General features: G+C 40.3%; 1 protein-coding gene across 2 annotated transcripts; it reads left to right on the top strand.

The window, feature by feature from the left end:
* Positions 1-352: 352 nt before the first annotated feature.
* Katna1 (katanin catalytic subunit A1) lies at positions 353-26,332 on the top strand. Of its 2 annotated transcripts, none has more exons than XM_048424994.3 (11): positions 353-549; positions 7,005-7,179; positions 9,249-9,406; positions 11,550-11,730; positions 13,119-13,240; positions 16,124-16,229; positions 17,278-17,436; positions 22,769-22,895; positions 24,031-24,165; positions 24,534-24,660; positions 25,970-26,332. In XM_048424994.3, exons 2-11 carry the CDS (start codon positions 7,012-7,014, stop codon positions 26,166-26,168), a joined length of 1,482 nt encoding a protein of 493 aa, XP_048280951.3. In that variant the 5' UTR covers positions 353-549; positions 7,005-7,011; the 3' UTR covers positions 26,169-26,332. The 2 variants fall into 2 exon arrangements, with proteins under 2 accessions (XP_048280951.3, XP_085544481.2); XM_085688355.2 differs by lacking the exon at positions 353-549 and adding an exon at positions 4,764-5,281.
* The last annotated feature ends 51 nt before the right edge of the window (positions 26,333-26,383 follow it).

The raw sequence follows: 26,383 nt of genomic DNA, 5'->3' as shown, positions 1-26,383 counted from the left end.
ACGTGAGTCCCAGTCTACACGGTGTAAGCACCGGGTTCTAAAACAAGATTTGTCAGAAACGAATGGCTTGACCACTGACACTCACATGTAAGGGAGCCCCTGACTCTCTAACCTCTGAGCAGCTTGGTGAAAGCGACGCGGAGGCGCCGTTAACAAGCCTCGGGATGAGATAGTAAGGTCCACAGTGAATGGTCTGAGATAGGAGAGGTAGTACCATCCCCTTCCGCACGCCTACTCCTTCTCCCTAGAGGCGGCCGCAGAATGCGCAGACGCACCCAGCGCTCAGCCACGCCCTCAGAGGTTCCGTCTGCGCGCGCAGGCGTCAGAACCCTCACTTCCGGGGCGTGGCCCCGCGGGTGGGGGACTGGCAGAGGCGGTCGGACCCTGGGAGTGCACTTACCCAGTTAGACTGCACATTGGCCGCGAGCAGAAGCTGCGGTGCCCGCGGACCTTGGCCGTGCGGCTCCTGAGGCGAGCGCGACGCTGCGGCTCGGGCCTCGTTCCCCGCCACGCGGCGGGCAGCGTGTCCCGGAGCCTCGGGCACGCCAGGTGAGTGCTGGGGCCGCAGTACTCCCGCTCCGCCCGAGGAACCTTGGGATGCCACCTCAGGCCCTTGTCCGTACAGATGTCACCCGATCCGGGAACGCGTTGAAAGCGTCCTCGCCCCCACCCCGAAACCTCCGCCCTGTAAACTCTCCACAACTTGGATATTGAGATTCAGCTTCTTTTCGTACAATTTGTTGGGATTGTCCTGCTTCTTGATGGTTTACTTATTTCTCCTTTGTATTTGTCTTTAGTTTTAAAATGTATTGCTATTCTGTGTGTATGATGTAGATGTGGGCTCGCGTGTGGAGGTCAGAGGGCAGCCTGTGGAGTTGATTCCCTTCATCCATCTCTACAGGGGTCCCAGAGTTGAACTCAGGTTGCCAGGCATGCTGGGCAAGTGCCTTTATCAGCTGAGATATCACCGTTTTTTTTTTTCTTTTTGTGGTTTTTGTTTGTTTTTTGTTTAGGTGTAATGCTTAAACAAAGATCTTTCTTTTTACTTCTTTTAGGTGTTTTGTTTTGTTTTGTTTTGACATAGAGTTTCTCTGTGTAGCCCTGGCTGCCTTAGAGCTCTCGCTTTGTAGACCAGACCGGCCTGAAACTCAGAGATCACCTTCTTCTGACTTCTTCTAGTGCAGGGATTAAATATGTGCGCCACCACACCATGCTTAAAGTTGGCTGTTTCTTACTTTAGAACCTAGTGTTCAAACGAAGGCTTATTATGACCTTTTTGATTGGGTACTGTGGAGAAAATTTATCCCTCGAAGCATTTGTTTCATTAAGTATGTGACTGCAAAATTGCATACAAATAGAGACTTGTTGTAATTTTAAAAAGGCCGCAAAAAGAACTCTCATCATGCAACAAGGCTCACATAGGAGGTTTATTGGAAGAGGAGAAAGAAGGGGCAGAGAAGGGGGCAAAGACTGGTCCTTGTGACAAGAGTGACAGAAGAGAGAGAGAGAGAGGAGAGAGAAAATGAGATGGGAGATGGGCAGGCCCACCTTTTAAAAGGGAACGTAATGAATGTGTACAGGAGGTGTTCTTAGTGGCTACAATTGAGGACGTACCGTGTCAGGACTGTAAGGGCAGGCCAGTGCAGACGCCTAACTCTTGGAATTGTTGCCAGCCCTTATTTATTTATTTATTTATTTATTTATTTATTTATTTATTTATTTATTTATTTATTTATTTATTTATTTATTTATTTATTTATTTATTTATTTATTTATTTTGAGACTGTCCCTTGTAGCCAAAACTAGCCTTGAAGTCCTGATCCTCCGTGCCTTGTACACCGATTACAGGCGGCTTCACCATGCTCAATTCAAGGTTTTATTTAGTAATCATTAGTCCTTTTGTGTTAACTCCCAACTGAACAGTGATGCCCTTTTCTCTTAAAAATAAATCAAACCTTTAGTTCCTGCTGGAAACATTGATGTTTCAGAATGTGTCAAGAAATAGTCTTGTCATGTTACTAGAAGTCTAAATGTTTCAATATCCCGTTGTGTTTTCTGAAGCAGATGGTTTGGTAATTAGTAAATTTTCATACCAAGAAGTAGGAGCAAAACTTCCTCCTTCCGACATTGGCAACTTGTGAACTGTATCATGCTTTTAAAAAAAAGTCAGTGTTGATCAACTTTGAGTCTTCAAAGATCACAGAAAGCTCTGTGAACCTTTGTGACGTTTATTATCCAAGAAAGCTGTAGCTGTGTAAATAAAATCTTCAAAGAATTTTGTATTGGATTTTCAAACTGCTACCAAAATTTTGATAAATATTAAGGAAGGATTAGAGGATCTTGTTGAATTTACTGTATTTGTGTTTGAAACAGCATTTTTTTGTTTTTGTTGTTTTCTACTTGACTGTGAAAAAAGATATGATTCTTGTAGATGAAATGCTAAATGAGTTTTGCTTGTGGTGTTTCGTGATACGGCTTGAGTGCTGCTTTGAAGTTACTTCTCAGTTGTAACACTGATTAATCTGTTTTGTTCAAGATGAACTGAAAGTACCAACACCTGTAGAGTGGATTTTTTTTTTTTTTGCTGAAGAGGTTTATGTGTGTATGCATGCATCTTGTATTTTAGTAATGATAACTTTATTATGCTTGGGTGTTTATCATTTGATAGTTATAAAGGCCAAAAAATCCTATACCATGCTTTGTTCTTGGGGGGGGGGTGTCAGTTTTTGTGCTTATTCATTGTCATCAGTGACTGGGTAAATTACAGTGTGGCTATTTTCACATCCCCAAGCTGAACTTCCTGCCTGTAGCCCCTTTGAAAGTCCCTTTTCAGGTGGGCTTTACGACCTGAGTTCAAAGCCTGTAAGCTAGCAAGGGTTGAAGGAGAGAACTGGCTCCAAGGTTGTCCTCTGACCTCCACATGTGTCATGTTACACACACAATAATAATAAAAAAAAGTTGCATGGCATATTCAGATGCCTTCAGGAGGATGCTGGATTATGTTTTTTGGTTTTTAATATTGTTTCTTTTTAAAAGACTTTGTTTTATTTTTGATAATGTGTATATGTGTGTGTCTTTGGGAATGGGCACAGGTGAGTAAGAAGATATCAGATCCCATGGAGCTGGAGTTACAGGCAGTTACTCGGTCTCTTTTTCTTTTAAATATATATATTTTTTTATTCTTTGAAAATAGACTATAGCTGGGCAGTGGTGGCACATGCCTTTAATCCCAGCACTTGGGAGGCAGAGGCAGGCGAATCTTTGTGAGTTCGAGGCCAGCCTGATCTACAAGAGCTAGTTCCAGGACAGGCTCCAAAGCTACAGAGAAACCCTGTCTCGAAAAACCAAGAAAAAAAAAAAGTAAAAAAAAAGAAAGAAAAGAAAAAGAAAATAGACTATATTTATACAGTGTTTTTTGATCATACCCATCCAGCACTACCTCTGACTTCCCCTAGTGCCCATATTTCCCCAACTTCAGATCCTCAGTTTTTATTAATGATCATTCTTTGGCAGCCATCAACTGCCAGTAACTCCTCATGTTGCAGAGGTGAACTTCCTGAAATGACTTGTCTCTAGCACCTTTGAGGACCCGTTGCCAGGCAAGCCTTACATCGTGGGTTCAAATCTTGGAAGCCAGGCAAAGGTGGAAAGAGAATCCACTTCACAAGGCTGGTCCCTGACCTCCACATATGTGTGTGGCACTCACTTCTTTATTGCTAGCTTTTCTTTATTTTTTTTAAATATTTATTTATTATGCATACAATAGTCTGTCTGTATGTATACCCGCAGGCCAGAAGAGGGCACCAGACCCCATTTTGAGATGGTTGTGAGCCACCATGTGGTTGCTGGGAATTGAACTCAGGACCTTTGGAAGAACAGGCAATGCTCTTAACCTCTGAGCCATCTCTCCAGCCCGCTTTTCTTTATTTTTGTGTGTATATTTGAGACAGGCTGTGCTGTGGTCCAGACTGGCTCTGTAGCCAAGGATGAGACCTCTGCCTTTACTACCTCCGCTATTCGGTCTATTTCTGTCTGTATCTTCAAAGAAATTCCTTACAACTTGTCGCTCCTTAAATGTTTCTTGAATGGTTGACCTATGTTCATTACAGTAAAAATGGCAGTTCTCAGTGGAGCCCAGCCTAACATACCTTTAACAATTAACCTGGCTACATCCTGTTGGCTAGATCCTACTGCTCAGCGTTTGGATTTCTTTTCTCTTCTCTGCAACTCTTTAGTTGCTGGCTTTTCTTTTCTTTTTTCCTAATTGTAAATTGGAGGTGGGGGGAATGAGATAGCACTTTGTCTCTCTGTGGAGGAACTGTTCCCTGTCAGATATTGTTTGTTAAAACAGCTCTAAGGTTTTTTTTGATGTAATTAAATTTATGCTTGAATTAAAATTCCTGTTGTAGCTTTTTCAGTTTGAATAAGTGAATTTAATCATTGGCTAAATGACTATATTCAAGTCTTGTAAGCAGAACAGAGCATGTTGGGTAATTAAAGGGAGGACTTGGAGATGAAGCAGCAGATTGTCTTTCTAACAACTAAGATTCTGAATTTTAGGCAACAGTTTTTTGAGCCAGTAGGCAGTGTTTACAGTTAATAGTAATTGTAACTATTTAATTAAAATTTTGCCTCTTAGCTTTTTTCTCTACATAGGCTCTCTTCCCCAAATACTGCGAAAAACTATACTAGATAAACCATTTTCTATTTTCCTGCAGTGGACTTTCAACAATGATAAGGGAAATTGAAGAATTTCATAAATCCCAGTGTTAATATTCTGACTTAGGGGCTGGAGAGACCGATCAGTGGTTAAGAACAGTTCCTGCACAGCTTACTGTTAACACGGGCTCACAGCTGCTCTGGGTCAGGACTGTGTGGATTTGTGATGCCTCTGATCCAGTCTTTTGCCAAGCTGTGATGAAGATGTCATCCAGGACTGCAGTCCTCTCAAGACATAACCAAAGGAGCATTCAAGCTCATTCATGTGGTTGTTAACCGGATTCAGGGCCTTGTGGGTTCTTGGTGTGAGAACCTAAGTTCATCACTAATTGCTGCCCTGGGACTGCCCTCATTTCTTTGTGGTGTGAGTCTAAACAGAGGACCTTGCCACATAATAGCTGGTTTTCCTTTGAGTGGATGACCAAGAGTCAGTGAGTAGGATGGAAGTCACAGTTTAATCCCAGGAGGAAAATCTCATCCATCCTTTTTATTAGCCCAGACTGGCTTCAAGCTCAATATACAACCGAGGATGGCTTTGACCTCCCAAGTGCTAGGATTACAGGTGTGTGCCCCTGTACCTGATTCTTTGATTCACGTTTCTCTCCTCCCCCTCTTTAGATTGGTACATTCCATATACATTCTTAGATATACATGTATATTTTAAAATGAGTGTTTATGTAGCATAGGTAATTTGTTCTTTAATAAAATGATATTCAAATTAGACACTGTTCTATGCTAAGACTTCTGTTCCCCAATCCTTTATTTTTGAGGATCTATTTATTTTGTTATTTATAAAGTTGTTTATCGCTTCCGTGTACTGTATGTTTATTGTGTTCTTTGCCGGTTTCCTAACAGAACAGATTGCCTCCAACTTTTTTGTAGTGTTTTATATTTGAATATATGAATTATACATAATATGGGTTGACATTTTCATACATACACATATTTTTATATATTCCCCGCTAATTTCTTGATAATTCAGATAGTTCTATCATTAATGTCCAAAACCAAGTTCTTTGTGAGGCTTTCCCTGAAGTCTTTTATAACATTTCTACATAGAGCCATTGATATATATGTATATATATATATATATATCAATATCAATGATATCCCTAAGTATTCCTTGATTGTTCTTTAAAATAAGTGTGCAACTTTATTCTCACAAACTGTTTCCTTTCTTACAAAATTCATGCTCATATTTAGCATTATTGAACTTGCTTTTGGTTCTTCTTTTTCAAGACAGGGTTTCTCTGGCTGTCCTAGAACTTACTGTGTAGACTAGGCTGGCCTCAAACTTACAGAGATCTGCCTGCCTCTGCCTCCCTGGTGCTGAGACTAAAGGCATGCACCACCACTTCCCAGCCTTGTATTTTTTTAAAAAATAGTTTTATTTTTATTTATGCATATAGGTGTGTGCCTGTGTGAATTTATGTGTGCCTCTTGCAGGCAGGCAAGAGGATGTTGGAATCCTGAACTCGAGTAACACGCAGTTGTGAGCCACTGTGTGCAAAAGCAGTCAGAGCCCTTAACCACTGAGCTATGTTCCAGCCATGTAATAATTATCCATTACTGCCCAAGAGTTCCATTTGGATATTTTACTGTGTAAATGGAGGTTTTTTTCCCACCCTCTGGTTCCCGGTTAAACACTCAGAGACTTATATTAATTATAAAAGTTTGGCTGATGACTCAGGCTTATTATTAACCAGCTCTTTTAAATTAACCCATTTCTGTTATTTTATGTTTTACCATGAAACTCACGGCTTATCTTGCTTTTCTGGTGACTGCTGGTATCTCCCTCAACTCTGCCTTTTCTGCCCTGTATTCAGTTTGGCTTTCCCGCCTAGCTGTATTCTGTCCTGCCATAGGCCAAAGTAGCTTTGTTCATCAACTGATAAAAGCAACACATATTTGCAGTGTACAGAAGGACATCCTACATTGTCTCACTTTTTCTGTCTAATTGAAAAGGAAGGTTTTAACTTTAACATTGTAAAATTACATATAATAAAGCAGGTATCAAGCAAGAATTACAGTTACAATATTTAGTCTATTTGTATTTGGCAAAATTAAAGAAAATATTCTATCTTTGTTTAAAAACTTACTTTGTCAGTGTCGGGGCAGTTGTGTGCTCTGGTGTACGCGTGGAGGTCAGGACAGAACTGTCTCACTGACTCCATTGTAAACTTCCTTATTGAAGGAGTCCTGGAAAGTATATTTTTAAGAATCTTTGTACTTACTTTTTAGGAGATGTATAACATGAAAATGTTTCTTGTTTCTTCTTTTCTTAGCTTACATATGAGCATGAGTCTTCTCATGATAAGTGAGAATGTAAAATTGGCTCGTGAGTATGCCTTGCTGGGAAACTATGACTCTGCGATGGTCTATTATCAGGGAGTTCTTGACCAAATGAACAAGTATCTGTATTCAGTCAAAGATACATACCTCCAGCAGAAATGGCAGCAGGTAAGAATAATGGCTGCTGGGTTTAATACTCAGAAAATTTAGGTTGACTTTCAATGCTGTACATCCATTCAAAGAGTATAAGCTTTTTTGTTTGTTTGTTTGGTTGGTTTTTTGAGACAGGGTTTCTTTGTGTAGCCTTGGCTGTCTTAGAACTAGCTCTGTAGACCAGGCTGGAGTCGAACTCACAACTGGTCTAAAGTATACTTTGGCAGTCTGAATAAGTAAGCTCTAATGCCAGTGAGTGAGTGCAAGCAGGCCAAGAGCAAAAGTTCTTTTTCCTTGTCCTTTATACAGGCCACCACAAGAAGATGTGGGTCTTCCCACCTTAACCGATCCAATTAACTAAAAGTCCCTAACTTCATTATTCTGATTATTATACTCTGTTAATAGTTTTAAAGTGGTAGTTCTTTTTGTTTCTTTTTCTTTCTTTTTTTTTTTGCTTATCAAGACCGGGTTTCTCTGTAGCTTTGGAGCCTGTCGTGGAGCTAACTCACAGAGATCCACCTGCCTCTGCCTCCTGAGTGCTGGGATTAAAGGTGTGTGCCACCACTGCCTGGCCCTTATTTTTTTTTTTTAAGACAAGGTCTTTCTCTGTGGCCTGGCTGTCCTGGAATTTGCTGTGTGGGCTATGGTGGCCTCGTACTCAATCATCCCGCCTCTTCCTGCTCATTCTCAGGATTAATGGCTTGCCCCACCATATCCAGGCCCTGCAGTTGGTTTTCTTTAATGTCGTTGCTGAGATTGCAAATGACAGCAAATTCTTACAGAACCTATTTCCTATAGAATTTTATAAAGCTGATCATATTTGAATCCCATTTAAGGAATTTTAGACACAAGGACCAGAAGAAAATTATAGTTAGAAACCCTGGAACTTATAAAATGTAGTCCAGGGCAGCATTTTCCAAAGTTCAGCTGTTAGAACAGAACATTACAGAAATGAGTGGTCCCTTAGGCTGAATTTGTTGTGAACTGTTCCTTCCTGGATGCTGTTTAAATACAGTACCACACTTGTCTGTAACACTTGGAGAGAAGTAGCCTCTTTTGGAAAATAACTTTTCCTTAAATTGGACTGTCCATATTTATGTTACTGGGAGAGAAACATACTTTAAAAATAAATAAATCGCTTTAAATGTATAGTTCAGTATAAAGTTCTAAACATATTAAAACTTTATACTATTAACACTCAGTAGTGTTAAATACATTCAGAATGTTGTACCCCGTATAATGAAATTCGATCATGGTTTTAAAAATTAACTAAACCTGATATGCACACCTGCAATCCTAGCACTTTGCAGGCCCAGGCAGGAGAATTGTGACTTTGAGGCCGCGCTGTACAATACTCATGGAACCTTGTTTAAAACCAGAACCAGTTGGTTAAATAATATAAATCCATCAAAGGGCAACCTGCAGTTTTGTTTTTGTCAAACTTGAAAGTTGCAGCTAACCTTTCAGTTGTTGCACGGTTTGAAGAAGGATTATGTGGGCATTAGCCAGGCGGTGATGATGCATGCAAGGCAGGCAGATCTCTGTGAGTTTAAGACTAGCCTGGTCTACAGAGTGAGTTCCAGGACAGCCAAGACTGTTACACAGAGAAACTCTGTCTCCAAAAACAAACAAGCAAAAAGAATTATGTAGGTATCAATTTAATTAGCCAGGATTTGTCTTAAAAGATTTTATTTTATGTGCGTGAATGTTTTGCCTGCATGTGTGGCAGTGCACAAGGTGAATACATTGCCCAAGGAGGCCAGAAGAAGATATCAGATCCTCTGTGGAGTTAACAGATAGTTGTGAGCTGCCATGCAGGTGCTGAGAATCAAACCAGGGTCCCCTGGAAGAACAGCTCTTACCTTCTGAGACACCTCTCCAACCCCTTAGCTAGCGTTTTAAATCATCCTTTCACAGTTAATTTTGAGAACAGAAAATCAATTGTTGTAATTTTGAAAGATGTTTGATGTAGTTTGCTCAACTCTCGTATCAAAGTGGAGGCTTCTAACATAGGAAATGACCCTCAGTTTAACTTTGACAGTGATTTCTTAAAAGAATTTAGTCATATTCTTCTTTGAAACCAGGTTTGGCAGGAAATAAATGTGGAAGCTAAGCATGTTAAGGACATCATGAAAACACTCGAGAGCTTTAAACTGGACAGCACTCCTCTAAAAGCTGCGCAGCATGAGCTTCCGGCTTCTGAGGGGGAAGTGTGGTCCTTGCCTGTACCTGTTGAGCGAAGGTAAGAGGAGACTTTTTAAGACTTGAACAAGAAGCTGACAGCTTTTGCCTTGGCCATATCTAGGAGATGGACTAGGTTGCTAGGAGACAGGGACATGGGGAACATTTGTACTGAAATGTCCTTTTAGAATTGTTTAAATGTGTATCAAATTGAGGTGGAAATTAGCCAGAACTATGGGTGCATGGGCTGAAAGTAGCTGACTCAGCTTACAGACTGAGGACATTTGGGAACTGGACTTTTCTTCACTCTTTGATTGTTGGAAAACCATGCATGCCTCGTTAACTCATATTTTCCATATGTAAATCGAGAGATTTAGACTGGCAGGCTTTTGAGCCTGCCAGGCTTTCTTTGGCATTTATGCCCAGTTTTCTACTAAGAGACAGCAAATGAATAATCAGTAAAGTGCCAGGTGGTATCTGGTGGCACGTGTCTTTAATCCCAGCATGTGGGTGGCAGCGGGAGTCAGATTTCTGAATTTAAGGCCCACCTGGTCTACAAGGTGAGTTCCAGAACAGCCAAGGCTACACAGAGAAACCCCGTCTTGAAAACAAACAAAAAAACACCCAGACAACTAAGGTGCACTGACTTTAGATAATATATTTTCTTTGCGTTGAAGTGTACCCTGAGGTACTTGAGAATAGGGCCTTTTCCTTTTTGTTCTTTTTGGGTTTTGTGTGTTTTTATTCATCCCACATTAATCAAAGAGCCACTAAATATGGAGGTCTAAATTCTGCCACTGAATCAAAATGAAACAAGCGGGTTATATATGAGCATGAGGCACCTTCCATGAGATTTTGAAATTTCCACTGGTATTTATTTTTATTTACCTATCTTATGTGTATGAATGTTTTGTCTGTATGTATATGTGTATACCACCTGTGTGCCTAGTGCCTGCCATGTTTACATAGTTCCATGTGTTGTTTCCTGACCTGTCCATGTTCTGAGGTTGATAAAGTTCTGCTAGTTTCTGAAACTGGAGTCACAGGCAGTTGTGAGCTGCTATGTGTGTTCTGGAAACTGAGAATCCAGGTCCTCAGCAAGAGCAACAACTGCTCTTAATTGCTAAGCCATCTCTTCAGCCACCACCCTTTTCCACCTTTTCTTTCTTTGTTTCTTCCTTCCTTCCTCCCTCTCTCCCTCCTTTCCTTTTTTTGTTCTTCTGTTTTGAGACAGGGTCTAATTATATAACCCTAATTTGGATTTGCTATGTATGCCTGGTCTCTAATTCACAGTGATCTATCCACATGCCCATGTCTTTCAAATGCTGGGAGTAAAGGTCATGTACCACCATACCCAACTTTCACCTTAGTCTTTTAGAATAGGGAAATTATTAAAACCTTTAGCTAAGCAACAAGAATATATTCTAAGTAGAATCACACTGAATTGCTTGTGTAGCCATGGTAGAAGAAATCCAGCATTTGCATTTTGGTTCTTCTGATAAACATCGTTTTCTGATAACTGCTCTTTTTTCACTTTCTAGCAATCAGACTTAATTTTGGATTCTCTTTGTTGTACAGTAATGTCCTAAGTAGGAGTGACTTTTACTTCCCCTTGTTTCTAAAATATGACAGTATTGCATCCCTGTCATTGGCCATAGCAGCTACGTCAGATTACCTGGGTGTAATGAGGAGCTGCAGGCAGGCCTGCTTTTTGTCCCACCCAACTCCCACACGGCTAGCTTAGCCCCAGAAATAACAACACACAAATTGTATTCATTTAAACACTGCCTGGCCCATTATCTCTAATGATAATTAGATTAGTTACTGGCTAACTCTCACATCTTGATTAACCCATTTCTAATAATCTGTGTAGCACCACGAGGTGGTGGCTTACCGGGAAAGATTCAGCATGTCTGACCTGGTGGCTGGCTTCATGGCATCTGCCTCATTGCCCTCTTCCCAGCATTCTGTTCTGCTTACTCCGCCTACCTAATTTTCTGTCCTGTCAAAGGGCCAAGGCAGTCTCTTGATTAACCAATGAAAATAACACATAGACAGAAAGCCCACCTACATCACCTGGGTTTCAGCATCCTAAAGTTTGTGCTCGGTGTTTGCCTTGACTTCTTTAGTTCTCTTTGTTAGCTGAGTGTGTACCCTGCTCATTCAGGAATTGACTATGATTTTAACGATCTTATGTTGTTTAGACCCTCACCAGGACCTAGGAAACGCCAGTCTTCTCAGTACAATGACCCTAAACCACATAGCAACCGCCCGGGCACAGTCGTCAGAGCTCACCGTCCATCTGCACAGCATCTTCACAATGACAGAGGGAAAGCTGTTCGTAGTCGGGAAAAGAAAGAACAGAATAAAGGAAGAGAGGAAAAGGTAAATTTCGAAAGTGAAAGTGGAGCTTGGGAGATGACGCAGTGGCTAAAGTACACTTAGTGCTCTTCCTGAGTTTGATTCCTAGCACCTCCATCTGGGCGCTCACAATCTCCTCTGCCTCCATCTCCAGAGAACCCCACACCCATGTGACATACTTAAACACACACACCAACAAAGTGAGATTTACTTATTTGATGTATATGGATGTCTTGTCTGCATGTTCATTTGCACACCAGAAGAGAGCACTGGATCCCATAGGACTATAGTTACAGACAGGTGAAGGGACCATGTGAGTGCTGGAAATTGAGCTCAGAACTTCTTGGAGAGAAGCCAGTGCTCTTAACTACTGAGTGTTCTCTCCAACCCCCATGAAACAAAATGGTTTTTGTTTTGTCTTTTTTTTTTCCCCCAAGATAGGGTTTTTCTGTGTAACATCTCTAGCTGTCCTGGAACTTGCTTTGTAGAACAGACTGGCCTTGAATTCACGGAAATTTGTCTGCCTCTGCCTCCCAAGTGCTGGAATTAAAGGCATGTGCCACCACTGCTTAGCCAAAATTAAAAATTAATTTAACTTTTGCTTAAATTAAGTAGATACACATCTATCTATCTATCTGTCTGTCTGTCTATCTATCTATCTATCGATATGGGGGCGTGGTAAAGTGATTTGCTGATAGTCATTTTATGACTTCTGAGTACAGAAGTCTTCTATATCCCTTTTTTCTCCCTTTTTACAATTATAAACATTTCCTCTGTATTAATTTAGAGCTGATCAGACTTGTAATTTGTGCTTTTATTGTTCAATGTAATTTAGAAAACTTGGGGAAATAAACCTGCCATGTTTACATAGTTCCATGTGTTGTTTCCTAACCTGTCCATATTTTGAGGTTGATAAAGTTCTGCTAGTTTCTTATTTCAGGCTTGTTTGTTTGTTTGTTTTGAGGGGTGTGGTTTGGGTTTGGTTTGGTTTAGTGAGGTGTCTCACAGTCCTCCTGTTCTAATTCCCGAGTGGTAGGATTCTGGGCATATGTTCCCACGTCTGTCTCTGAGACTGCCTTACTATCCTCTTCAATTCTTAAGGCTAGGGTACTGAAAGGACTCTGGGTTTCCTTGTGCACTTGGGAAATACTGCACCACTTCCTTCTGGCCTCTGGTATCTTGGAAAAAGCTACATTGATTAATTAGAATTGGTTTTCCTTGGCCAGGTGTGGTGGTAATACCATTGATTTGGGAGGTAAGAGGGTCAGACGTTTGACTTGTGTTGGGTTTACACCAGGAGACCATTCCATAAACAAAATCACTTTGGTTTGATCATTATTTCTGATTCACAAAAACAGAACACAAATTTTCAGTCAGTTAAAATTTCTTCTGTTTTTTATCTCCTCATGTAGAACAAATCACCTGCTGCAGTTACAGAACCAGAGGCAAATAAATTTGATGGCACTGGATACGACAAGGACTTAGTAGAAGCTTTGGAAAGAGATATAATTTCTCAGAATCCCAACGTTCGGTGGTAAGTCACATCACAAGATAATTGAGCTGATGACAGTTTTGGAAGATGGAGAAAATCTGGGTATGTGCCAAAGATCTGTCTTAAAGACAACTGGAGGACCTGCGGTGCAAGCAGGACATACAGTGAAAAGCTGCTTTACCCATGTTTTGTCTTGAGATTTTTATTTCTGTTGGTTGTGAGACAGGGTTCCCTGTAGTGCAGACTGACTTCAAAATGGCTGTGTAGCCAGCACGGCATTGAATTTTGTCCTTTTGACCTGAGCGCTGAGGTGACAGACATACGTTACAGTGGCCAAGTTATATAGTGATGGCGAGGGCTCCGGGGCTTGTGCTTCCTAACCAAGTATTAAACCAATTGTACTACATTATCTAGACTTTAGTTTGAAGTGTTTTTGTATTTTTATTTGTATTTTGCATTTTTAAGTTTACTATTTTATGTGAATGAGTGTTTTGCCTGTAGAGGACAGAAGGCATTGTCTTATCTCCTGGATCTGGAGTTACAGATGCTTGTGAGCTGCATTGTGGGAGTCAAATCTGGCATTCTGTGAGAGCAGCCAGTGCTCTTACTAGTGAGCCGTTCACTAGGCTCTTTGTGTGTGTGTGTGCTATTAGGTATTGAACACAGGGTCTTATACATATGAGGCAAGTTCTTTGCCAACAAAATATCCCCTTAATTCTTAAGATTCTTTTAAATTAATAAGTCATATACAAAGAGGGACTAAGAACACAAATTTCATTTCTTGGGCCCCTTTCTAATGTTGAAAAGATTGAGGTTTAGTTTTTGTTGCTTGTTTGTTTTAAACTTTTATTATTGTCCTGTGGTAGTGGTTCATGCCTTTAACACCAACTCTTGGGAGACAAAGGTAGGCGGATCTCTGTGTTCAGGACAGCCAGGGATACATAAAAAACAACAACAAACAAACAAGCAGAAACTCTTCTTATTGTGTGTGATGGAGTAGAGCATGTGTTATGGCACAGATCGGAGATCAGAGAAAACTCACCCACATTTCTGTGAGTTCTGAGGACCAGCCCCTCAGTCTTATTCAGTGACTGCTTTTACACACTGAGCAAGCTCTCCAGCCAGAGGTGGAGGTTTTTATGAATGCATTTTGTTTATGTCTATGGCTTATGGTAGATGTTTCTTTTATTTGCTATTAGTGGAAGATCCTTAACTTTATTTATATCTAATAAAGGATCTATTCATTTTTGCAGTGTCTTGTAAGAGATCACTTTTCTACAAGTTAGTTATATTCTGTTACATACTTTTCTTTCTTTTTTTGGGGGGGGTTTTCAAGACAGGATTTTGCTGTAGCTATCAAGCCTGTCCTGGAACTAGCTTTAGTAGACCAGACTGGCCTCGAACTTACTCACAGAAATCCTCCTGCCTCTGCCTCCCGAGTGTTGGGATTAAAGGCATGTGCAACCACTGCCCAGCTTGTTACATACTTTCAATTAAAATATTTATACAGTATAAATATACATTATCCTTACACATTATATTTATACAGTAAAAATCTATTTTCATAATAAAACTTCTTCATACACTAGTATTACTGATAGGTATTCTAGTGGCTGGGAAGAACTTCATAATGATGTTGATGTTCTTTTACTGTTGGTGTCTGCCTCTTAGTAAGGTTGGAAGCTTAGCAGCTATATCTGCTCTATGCCCTATTTGTTATTTTTTAATAGCCATTCTTCTTAGCCATTTGAGTTATGAAATATAAGATAAGATGCTTCAATGATAATGCAGGTTTCTAATACGAAAAATCAGAAATGCAAAAATGCACCAATACCCACATTTTTAAAAAATAATTTATTTTTACTTTATGTGAGTTTTTTTAAAGATTTATGTATTTATTATATATAATATATTCATTATGTATACAGTGTTCTGCCTGCATGTACACTTGCAGGCCAGAAGAGGGCATTAGGTCTCATTATAGATGGTTGTGAGCCACTGTGGTTGCTGGGAATTGAATTCAGGTCTTCTGGAAGAGAAGACCTCTGAGCCATCTCTCCAGCCCCGTGAGTTGGTGTTTTGCTTGCATGTGTGTCTGTGTGAGAGTGTCAGATACCCTGGAACTGGAATTACAGACAGTTGTGAGCTGCTGTATGGGTGCTGGGAATTGAGCTCAGGACCTCTGGAAGAGCGGCCAGTGCTCTTAACTAGTGAGCCATTCCTACAGCCCCCTCAAGTTTATTTTTTGTTTTGTTTTTGTGTTTTTTTGTTTTGTTTTTGTTTTCAAAACAGGGTTTCTCTGTGTAGCCCTGGCTGTCATGGAACTAGGTCTGTAGACCATGCTGTCATCAAACTCAGAGATCCTCCTGTCTCCTGAGTATGCTCCACCACTGTCTAGTTATTGGATATATTTTTAAATGTAGAGTTAAATGACTTTTTTCTGTGGGAACAGGCTTCCTCCTAAGTACTGGCTTGTGTCATTCATTTTTCCAACTTAGGGCCTTAAGCCACATTTTTTTTTTTAAGCAAGCAAATACATTATCTTTAGAAAGTTTGGAGAGTTTTAGATGAAATTAATCTGAACAGTTTTTGGATCAGAGAATGCTTAAGTGGTGAGGTGTATGCAAACATTTATGTCCCCAAGCTTTTTAGTTAAGGAAGTGCTTAAACCTTGACTTAGGTCATATGGTATCACAAATTTTAAACTAGCCTGGCGGCATAGAGAATGAATAAGTGAGATCTATGCTCTCCTGAGTTAAACTGAACTAAACACAAAGGTTATCCTCTGTGTATACTAATTAGAATGTAAGACTAGCGTTTTGTCTGTGCCATAAAATCCTATGTGGGAGATGGTTGTCAGGGTGATGATTATAGGGTTGGATATATAATGTAAGGGGTTGGCTGATAAAGTATCTTTTCTTTCAGGGATGATATTGCTGATTTAGTAGAAGCTAAAAAGTTGCTTAAGGAAGCAGTGGTGTTACCAATGTGGATGCCAGAGTTCTTTAAGGGCATTAGGAGACCATGGAAAGTAAGTCGTCAGAGGACATGGCAGTGCTGATATGGAGGCCGTTACTTACTCAGATTGGAGAAAGTGGAGTAAGGAAAAATTTAAACCAGGTGTAGTAGTTCAAGCCTATAATTCAGTGCTCAGGAATCTTAGGCAGGAGGATCACATTGACTTTGAGGTAAGCCTAGGCTACAGCCTGGATAGAGTAAGACCCTAGCTTCCCGCCAAAAAAAATTGGAAAAGTTAATGTTGTATTATTCGGAATTTTGTTTTGACCAAACCAGTGCAAGGTTCCCAGAGTAAGAAGTACAGTGTTGGGGACCATTCTGCCCGCACACAGCACACTTAGAGTGACCTTCTGCTTGCCCATAGGACCCATTGACTGTGCGTTCCGTTAGCACATCACATGACTTGTCTGCCATAGTAGTTTTGGAGATGATATGAAAAGGAGCTATTTAAAGGAGTGTGGGTTAAGAGTGAGCATTTATCTGCTTTTTAAAATATCAATTATTAATAATTAATCTTTTGAATGATTAATAATAATTATCTTTTCTTGTTCTTAACTGAATTTCAAACTTTTAATGTGTCTGTCTTCCTTTTGTGTAATAGAAAAGATATTTGTTCCAGTAGTGATGGCGTATACTTTTTAATTTGGGAGACAGAGATAGGTGGAGCTCTGTGAGTGTGAGGCGAGCCTGGTCTACAGAGTGAGTTCCACTCCAATCAGTGCTAAATTAATGAGACCTTATATCAATAAGTAAATAAGTAAAATTTTGTTATGAAATATCACTCATTTTTCTCTTTGTTCTTTGTCTCATTGTTTCATAAATTTAGTGAAATTTGATAGTTGGTATTTTTCATTAGAACAAGGGCAAGCTACTGGACAAGGTGGTGTCCACTGATAGTCCCACTCCTCCAGAGAATAGACCAGGAGGATCATTGGAGTCCGAGAGGTCAGGGCCTTGTTTGTGTTTATCTTCCTCAAAAAAACAGAAAAGGGAAGGAAATAGCAATGGCAGATGAAGTCTTTGCTTACACTGTATTATGATACACTACTGTACTCCTACAGGGAGTACTGATGGTTGGCCCACCTGGCACTGGAAAAACACTCCTTGCTAAAGCAGTTGCTACAGAGTGCAAGACAACATTCTTCAACGTCTCTTCATCAACGCTGACTTCCAAATACAGAGGAGAGTCTGAGAAGCTTGTCCGTCTTCTGTTTGAAATGGTAATGTTTGAGACAGCTCTAGAGATTCTGGACCACTGACTTCCCCCCTTACATGGATAGGATGACACTCTGCCAAGGACCTCTGTAAATATGAGTGACTTGGGTTCCTGTTTAATCTTCTTTCCTCCAGAGGTGGGGCTACATCTCGTTTCTGAGCATGTGCACACTATGGCAGTAGCATTACTAATGCACTGTAAGAGTCTAAAATAATTATTAGACAGCATGCCTAGTTGTGACATGGTAAGGGCTGTATTTTAACAAGCCAAAGATGTGAATCTGTTTGTTTTTCTATTTTATATGCATTGGTGTTTTAGCATGGGTGTTGGGTCCCCTGGAACTTTAGTTACAGGTGGTTTTGAGCTGCTATGTGGGTGCTAGGAATTGAACACCTGGGTTCTCTGGAAGAGCAATCCATGCCATGAAACTTAGATCACCTCTAACCTATCAATTATGCCAACAACATTGAGTTTAAGATTAATTTTACTTTTAATTGTGTGCATTTGTGTGTGTCTTGTGAGGTTTGTATATGCATGTGCAGATGACTGTGGAGGCCAGAAGGGGGTGCCAAGTCTCCTGTAGCTGGAGTAATAGATGTTTGTGAGTGCCCTCTTGTAGGTACACGGAACTAAACTCCAAATGTTCCCAAGAGCAGTAACAACCATTAAGTAACCATTGAGCTGTCCCTCAAGCTGCCCCCTTGAGTTCAATGACCATGTTTGAATTAATTTCTCCCATTCTTATTTTGAGTTTCTCTCTTTTTTAAAGACTTATTTATTAATTATGTATACAAGGTTCTTCCTGCATGTATGCCTTCAGGCCAGAAGAGGGCACCAGATCTCATTACTGATGATTGTGAGCCACCATGTGGTTGCAGGGAATTGAACTCAGGACCTCTGGAAGAGTAGCCAGTGCTGCTGAATAATCCAAGACATGAATTCTTAATCATAATGGGAAGTGTCTTAGGTGATCTTTCTGATGCCATCATGGATCTTACACTTTCCAAGCTCAAATAAGTAAATAATTAATGAAACAAGTTAGCCTCATCTCAATTATTCATTTCTGGAAAATTTCTTCCTATTTTGTTTTTTATTTCTACTTCCTCTTAGATGTAGATAGTTCATAAACCAGGATGCAATTTTTAACATACTTTTAATGGCTTGTTACTAGTTTATAGCACAATATCAGTCTAATGGACAATCTATAATAATTTTGAAAAAAAACTATTTTCCCAGTGCTTGAGAAAAAGAGGGAAAGCGTACTGCCAATATCTCAAAATTAAAAAAACTAAGCTTAAATTGTTGGGTTCAGATTCCATATCAGTCACTTTCCTAGCAGTTGCCTTTAGCAGGTTCCTCCCTTTCTGCACCTCCATTCCTTTACATAGAAGACATTAACATACAACTTTTGGAAAAGTGCAACACAAGGACCTGTCAGTGTGTATTTGTAATCCCAGAGTTAGGGAGGCAAAGGCAGCCGGGTCCCTGAGGCACTCTGCTGTCTAACCAGCTTACTCTCGGGGTCGAGTCTCAGGCCAGTGGGAGACATTACTCAGAATTCAAGGTTGACCTCTGACCTCCACATGCATATCATACTATGCCCATGCTTATGCCTTTGCATACATAAACTCGTGCACATACACACATGCGGTTTACCTCTGTGATAGTGGAAATTCAACTGATACAAGTAAATTACTTAATACAAGTCTTAACTCATTGGAGTTTGATATTACATGTTTTAAAATGATGGGATACATACACACACACACACACACACACACACACAGACTATTTTATTTTTTCCCTCTGAGACAGGGTTTCTCTGCATAACCCTAGAACTCGCTATGTAGACCAGGCTGATCTCAAACTCAGAAATCCATCAGCCTCTGCCTTCCAAGTGCTGGGATTAAATGCATGTGTCACCACCTCCTAGCTATTGGATATGTTTTCAAGTGTAGAGTTTTATATTGATGTAAACTAATTTATTCTGTGGGAAGAGGCTTCCTCCTAATGCTGGCTGGCATCATTCTTTTCTCCAAACCTAGGGCCTTGGTTTGCTCTGCGTTACAGCCCCGTAGTGCTTTTCATATTGAGGTTTACAAGGGCATACCAAAATACATTTCTTTACTGGCTTCCCCAGAACTGCCTGGGAAAACCTTAACCATCATTAAATAAATCCCTTTGCATCTCTAGCAGTATGTTACTTGAGTGACAAGTGAGCATTGGCTGAGTCCCAAGGCAGTGCCTATAGTTTGGCGTAGCCGAGTCAGGGCCTGTAGTTAATGTGGACTCCCTTTCTTGAAGACCTAACACTTCTGCCTCTCCTATGACTTGATGATACTTTTTCCTGCATTTTGAATTAAGAGACGGAGTCATGGCTATATAATCCTGGCTAGCTTAAAATTCACAGTAGTCCTCCTGCCTCATCTGCCTGGATGCTGAGATTATAGGCATGTGCCACCATGTCAGGTGGTGATACTTCTTTAAACATGTTCTCATTTCCCCAGAATCTCTTAGAGTGAATGTTGTACAGTACTTCAGACCTATGTTCTAAGTAATTGATTTAGTTTTTTGAGACAGTGTCTCATCTATCATAGGATGGCTTCAAACTCTGTATGTATCTGAGGATGACATTGAATTTGTGATGCTCAGTCAGCGTTTATTACTTATTCTTTCAGGCTTCCCTACAATATATTTTTATCATTCTTTTTCCTGTCCCCCAACTTCTTCCACATTTTCCCCTTTCCTATCAACCCAATTTCATGTTCTTTCTCATTTAAAAAAAACCTTAAAATATTTTCCCTTTATTTTATGTGTATGGGTGTTTTGCCTGCATGTATGTCCTATGTACCATGTGCATGCAGTGCCTGAGGAGGCCGGAAGAGGTTATCACATTCCCTGGGACTGGGACTATGGGTTATTTGAGCTACCATGTAAGTGCTGGGAACTGAACCCGGGTCTTCTAGAGGAGAAGGCAGTGTTCTCACCTCTGAGCCATCTCTGTAGTTCCCTTTCTCTTTAAAATAATAATAATAATAATAATGAAGAAAGCCATTAAAACCATAGAGTCTGATTGGTGTTGGCCAACTACTCCTGAGTGTAGGTGAGACTTTCCTTTTTTTTTCCTGAGAATTTTTCTGGAAGTTAAAATCTGTATTTTTGTTTTGTGTGTATGGGTGTTTTGACTACAAGTGTGTATGTGTATCCATGTGCATGTCTGGTGCCCAGGGAAGCCAGAAGAGGCTGTCAGATCCCTGGAACTGGAGTAGATAATGTGAGATGCCATGTGGGTACCAGAATAGAACCAGTGTTCCTAACTGCTATGCCATCTCTTCAGCCCCTAAAGGCCTATATTTTAAATAAGAACATTTAAGATTAATGAAAATGTCTATGATTTTTCATATGACATAAAAAGTAATTGTCTAATTCGTTGTTTTGTTTTAAACGTAAATAGAAAATGTGCTGTGTAGGGCTTTTTTAAAGTTACTTTTCCAGTTATTAAGCCTGCCGAGAGCCTCGGTTCAGACATCCTTAGAGGTCTTCCTGATCTCAGTGCTCCCGTATGGCTGGCTTTGACTTTGGGCAGGCTCATAAGGGGCTGAGGTGAGAAGCATGAGCCAGAGAATGCACCCTCACTGCAGCTGTTGGAGCAGAAGTCCAGGAGTCAGCATTTGGTCTCGAGTCAAAGCCTGTGCCTGTAGCTCGTATTGTGTTTAGAAGGAGGGTGTGATGAACCATGTCTGAGTGTCTCTTAGTTGGATTCTTGTAATAGTGGACTGTTACCAACAATGGTTTGCACCTAGCAGAGGTTTCCCTTACCAGAAGCTAGAGCCAATTGGTGTCCATTGATGATCGCTCCACAGTGCCCTCCCAAGCCAAGCAGAACCAATTTGGCATGTGTCCCGTAGCCTCTGCTTGAAGAGAAGAATCAGAAATGGGGGGTTTTGCTTGGTGTGGCAACATACAGAATGAAATTTAATTTTCGTTGTTGTGCTTAGAACACGACAGTAAACTGGGTGGTGGTGGCACACGCCTTTAATCCCAGTACTCGGGAGGCAGAGCAGGTGAATCTCTGTGAGTTCAAAGCCAGCCTGGTCTATAAGAGCTAGTTCTAGGATAGGCTCCAAAACTACAAAAAAAATAATAAAAAATAATAATTAAAAAAACCCTGTCTCGAGAAACAAACAAACAAACAAAAAAACCACCACAGTAAAAATTGGCTCTTCTCACAATCTACTTAGAAGCATTAAGATACACTTCATGTAAAAAAAGTAATTTATGAAAAATGACCGTCTAACTAGAATTTCTCTGTTAGACAGATGCTGTAATGTAAAGGAATGGTTTCAACCAAGCTTTTTCTAGAATTTGAGACTATCTACCAGTACCTCTAGATGTCCTACCATAGTTGTTCATATAATTGGGTGTAGGATAATCCTGTATTTATCACACACATACTTTACTTTTTTTTTATTGTTGTTTTGGAGAGAGAGAGAGAGAGAGAGAGAGAGAGAGAGAGAGAGAGAGAGAGTCAGTTTATATAATGGAAAAAAGATGATGTCTATGTTTTCATTAGAAGCTATGTTTTAGACTGTGACAGCGCCCATCTGAAATCTCAGCAGGAGAAATGGACTCAAGGTCACCTTCACCTATATAGCAAATTGGGGATACCTGGGATTAATAAATTCCTGTATAGAAAAAAGAAAAAGATGGGACAATGAGATGGCTCAGTGGTGCTTGCCACCAGACTTGTCAAGCTGACTTTGATCCCTGAGACCCACATGGTGGAAAAAAGAGATTGACCACCTGCAAGTTGTTCTTATGTAAATATGCTCTGTGGCTCTTCTACACCCACACACATGCATGCACACAAATAAATGTAATTAAAGCACACTGAAATATGATGCCATGGCCTCTTTTATTTCCTTTAGGCAAGAGGAAAGGTGTATGGCAGCCTCTTTAGTTGTTTTCTAGTTTTTTAAAAAGATTTGTTTATTCCTGTTTTCTGTGTAAATCTGAATGCCTGTGTGTGTGTCTGTGTGTCATGTGTGCTGGTTCCCACAAAGGTCAGAAGAGGGTGTCAAATCCCTGTAACTGGAGTTATAGAAGGTTGTGAGTTGTCTGTCTGCATGCTGGAAACTCAACTCAGGCACGCCACAAGAGCAGCAAGTACTCACGTTTCGCAGTTCCTAATCTACAAATTGTTTATATCAGTAACATTGGGCCTTGAGCAGAGTAGGCAAGCACACTATCACTAGGTGTATTCCCAGCCTCAGATTATTTTTAAATAAGAAATATCAAAACCCTAAAACCTGGTATTGCTTGGTTTCTTCCTTTAGGCTCGGTTTTACTCTCCAGCTACCATATTTATTGATGAGATAGATTCCATTTGTAGTCGCCGAGGGACTTCTGAAGAGCATGAAGCAAGCCGAAGGGTGAAAGCCGAGCTGCTGGTTCAAATGGATGGTACACATATGTCTGTGCATAGATTGGGAATGGAGCTGGCTGTGTATGCCCTGCCAGTCAGTCCAGCTGTTTGTGGTGCTAGTCCAGCACATTCAGTATATGTTAGGACTCCAGAAGGATAAGAGAGGAGGCATTTAGAGCGAGAGATCCATAGCAGTAAATGGATAGATATTCTTGAATGTGTGACATATCAGAAATAATGGCATCCACACACCACTCTTTGGCATATATATTGATTTCTTATTTTTAGCTACAATAAGTAGACATAAAATGCAAACAAATTGGCCTTAGAGGTTGTGTACGTACTTGGAATACTTCCACACATAAATTGTGAATGCATTTTTATATATTTTTATATATTTATTTTTAAAGAGTTAATTTATTTATTATGTATGGAATGTTCTGTCTGCATTTATGCCTGCAGACTAGAAGAGGGTGCCAGATCTCATTGCAAATGGTTGTGAGCCACCATATAGTTGCTGGGAATTGAACTCTGAACCTCTGGATGAGCAGGCAGTGCTGTTAATTGCTGAGTCATCTTTCCAGCCCCTTGAGTAGATTTTTAATGAGTGTTTGTTTTCATGTATGTTTGTGTATCTTGTGCATACCTGGTGCCAGAGGAGGCCAGAGAGGGTGTCACAACCCCTAGAACTAGAGTTGTGAGCTGCCTCGTGGTGCTGGGAATTGAACTCAGGTCCTCTGGAAAAGCAGTCAGTGCTCTTAACTACTGAGGTGTTTCTCCAGACTGACAGGTTTGTTTGTTTGTTTGTTTGTTTGTGACTGGGTTTCTACATAGTCTTGGGTGTCCTGAGATTCTTCAAACTCAGAGATCTACCTGCCTCTGCCTTTCAAGTGCTGAGATTTAGGGAATGCATCACCATGTCAAGTGATTTTTTTTTCTTTTTAAAATAATTGTTAAGTAATTAGATGAGCTGATGTTTTCGTTAAATCCCCTCTGAGTTGTATTGTTGTGTACTGCAAAACCTCATTTTCTTGGGTCACATACTCAGGTGAGTCTTAGGGATGCTGGAAGACTGCACCACCTCGCATCACTGTACTGTTTCATAGTCTGTAAAGAACTGAGCTTTATTTCATGAGTCCCACTCACTAACTTTTATTCTTCCTACCCTTTTAGGTGTTGGAGGCGCCTCAGAAAATGATGACCCTTCCAAGATGGTTATGGTTCTGGCAGCTACTAATTTCCCCTGGGATATAGATGAGGCTTTAAGGCGGCGTCTTGAGAAAAGGATCTACATTCCTTTACCGTCAGGTATCATCAGCGAGTTTGTAATTGAGAACAGATGGTAGCCTTGAGGAGGCAGATGCATGCTCTTGCCTGTCTGGCTGTTTGGCTAGATCTAGAACCTGGAAGTTTTAATAACTTGACGAGCACACTTGCTCTAAGAATTGGAAAACAATTCCCAATACTCCATGGGCTTGAGGTGGACATGGTGGCTTTTGCCTGTAAATCCTAGTACCTTTAAGCTGAGGCAGGAAGATAATGAATTCAGGGGCAACCTGAGCTACATTCTGAGGCCATCTTTAAAATTGTATTAGAAAGTAGGTTATTGCTTAAGCAAAATTAGCAATATTCTGTACTCATTGAAGGCTTATGTTTTAAAATGTTTCTCCTATCAGCAAAAGGCAGGGAAGAACTGTTAAGAATAAGTCTTCGAGAGCTGGAATTGGCTGATGATGTTAACCTTGCAAGCATAGCAGAGAACATGGAAGGTTACTCGGGTGCGGACATTACCAATGTATGCAGGTGTGTATTTCTCACTCTCGTGTTTTGTAAGCATAAACTTCAGTTGTTGGTGTTTATATTAAGGCAAATGACCTACACTGGCCAGGAGAGATAGCTCATTTGTAGAGCATTTGCCTAGCATGTGCAAGCCCTGAGTTTGATCCCAAGTACTACAAAGAACCCAATCCTACACTACACTATATTTATTGTTACAAGTTGGTTTTAAGTTAGTGTTAACATGTATTGCTTTTGATGGTCCCCAGTCTACTTGAAAGCTGTAAGTTCAAGAAGCATTGCTTCCCTGCAATATTAGATGGGAAATGACTGAAGTGTATTTAATGTTCTCACAGGATTGCATAGACTGTAATACTATAGTCTTGTTTTCAGTCACTGTGTCCTAAATGTTTTGTCCAGTTGGCTCAACACAGTGTGGCCCTGCTCCAAGTCTCGGGCTTGCCTACCTAGCTTCCTCATTGCTAAGTGAGCACATCAGAACATGAGGGTCGGAAAGTATATATACAAATGAAGTTACTGCCTCTACAAATATGGTGACCATAGATAAAGATGAACTTGGTCAGAGAAAGGAATTACATGAGCTGGTGTGTGGGTCCAGTAGTAGAATACTTGCTTAACTTAAAGCCCTGGAGTTGGTCCTCAACACCACCTAAGATGTGGTAGCTCAGGACTATAGGACTACAATCCTAGTGCTCAGGACATGTAGGCCTGGGGATCAGAAGTACGCGACCATCGTTAGCTGCACTGCCAGTTTGAAACCAGTCTGGGCTACATGAAACTCTTTCTCAGAGTGTAACCCTGACTGTCCTGGAACTTACTCTGTAAACCAGGCTGGCGTTGAACTCAGAGATCCACCTGTCTCTTCCTCTTATGTGTGTGCCACTATTGCCTGGCTTATAAAAGACTTTCTTGATGTGAAGCTTCTGTCATAGAAAGGACAGGGAAAACATGCCTGACCTCATTTTCCTGGAGAAAATGTTTAATTTTCTAGCTAACATTGCTTTCTGTCCTCATGGTAAATACCTATTCTTTATTGAACACATAAGGAGATGAAATTGCAATCTTCTTTATTTTTTTACTTTATCTTGGACTGTATATTCAGTATTTATTACTTGAATATTTATTAGTATACATATTTCATTTTGGAAGATTTCACTGCTAAAAAGCAACTCAAAGCAAGCCTTGTTTTCCAATGTAAGGTGCAGTGCAGTGTTAATGTATGTATGTAATATGTGTAAGAGCTTAGAGAATTTGACAGGTTTTTTTTAATTCGATTAAAGTAACACTTTGGGCTTTTTTAAAACTTAAACCCTAGGGACGCATCGTTGATGGCCATGAGAAGGCGTATTGAGGGTCTAACTCCAGAAGAAATCCGAAACCTTTCAAGAGAAGAAATGCATATGCCTACCACCATGGAGGATTTTGAAATGGCTTTAAAGAAAGTTTCTAAGTCAGTATCAGCTGCAGATATTGAAAGATATGAGAAATGGATAGTTGAGTTTGGATCATGCTAGCTAACTTCTCACATGTAAACTCTCAGAAATCTGCCTTAAGTTTTTGAAAAATAAGTAAATGTAGTATTTCATTGCACTGAGTGCTATATTTTTTTAATCTTTCATAATGGTGTGATTTTTAAACTCTTTCAGGTTCTGAATAAAGGCAATGTTTTTAAGCTGCACATTGTTTTCCTCTAGAGCTGCTTGATTCCTGCTAACTACAGCATCTTTCC

The sequence above is a fragment of the Myodes glareolus genome, chromosome 1, assembly GCF_982192425.1.
Source record: "Myodes glareolus chromosome 1, mMyoGla1.1, whole genome shotgun sequence".
NCBI lineage: Eukaryota > Metazoa > Chordata > Mammalia > Rodentia > Cricetidae > Myodes > Myodes glareolus.
This window is presented reverse-complemented; position numbering and strand designations above follow the sequence as displayed.

What these genes read in the sequence shown, in the direction of transcription:
- Katna1 (XM_048424994.3), top strand. Translation starts at nt 7,012, where the DNA reads ATGAGCATGAGTCTTCTCATGATAAGTGAGAATGTAAAATTGGCTCGT. An exon ending in TCCAGCAGAAATGGCAGCAG is followed by an intron (nt 7,180 to 9,248) that starts GTAAGAATAATG and finishes CTTTGAAACCAG; the next exon opens with GTTTGGCAGGAAATAAATGT. An exon ending in ATAAAGGAAGAGAGGAAAAG is followed by an intron (nt 11,731 to 13,118) that starts GTAAATTTCGAA and finishes CTCCTCATGTAG; the next exon opens with AACAAATCACCTGCTGCAGT.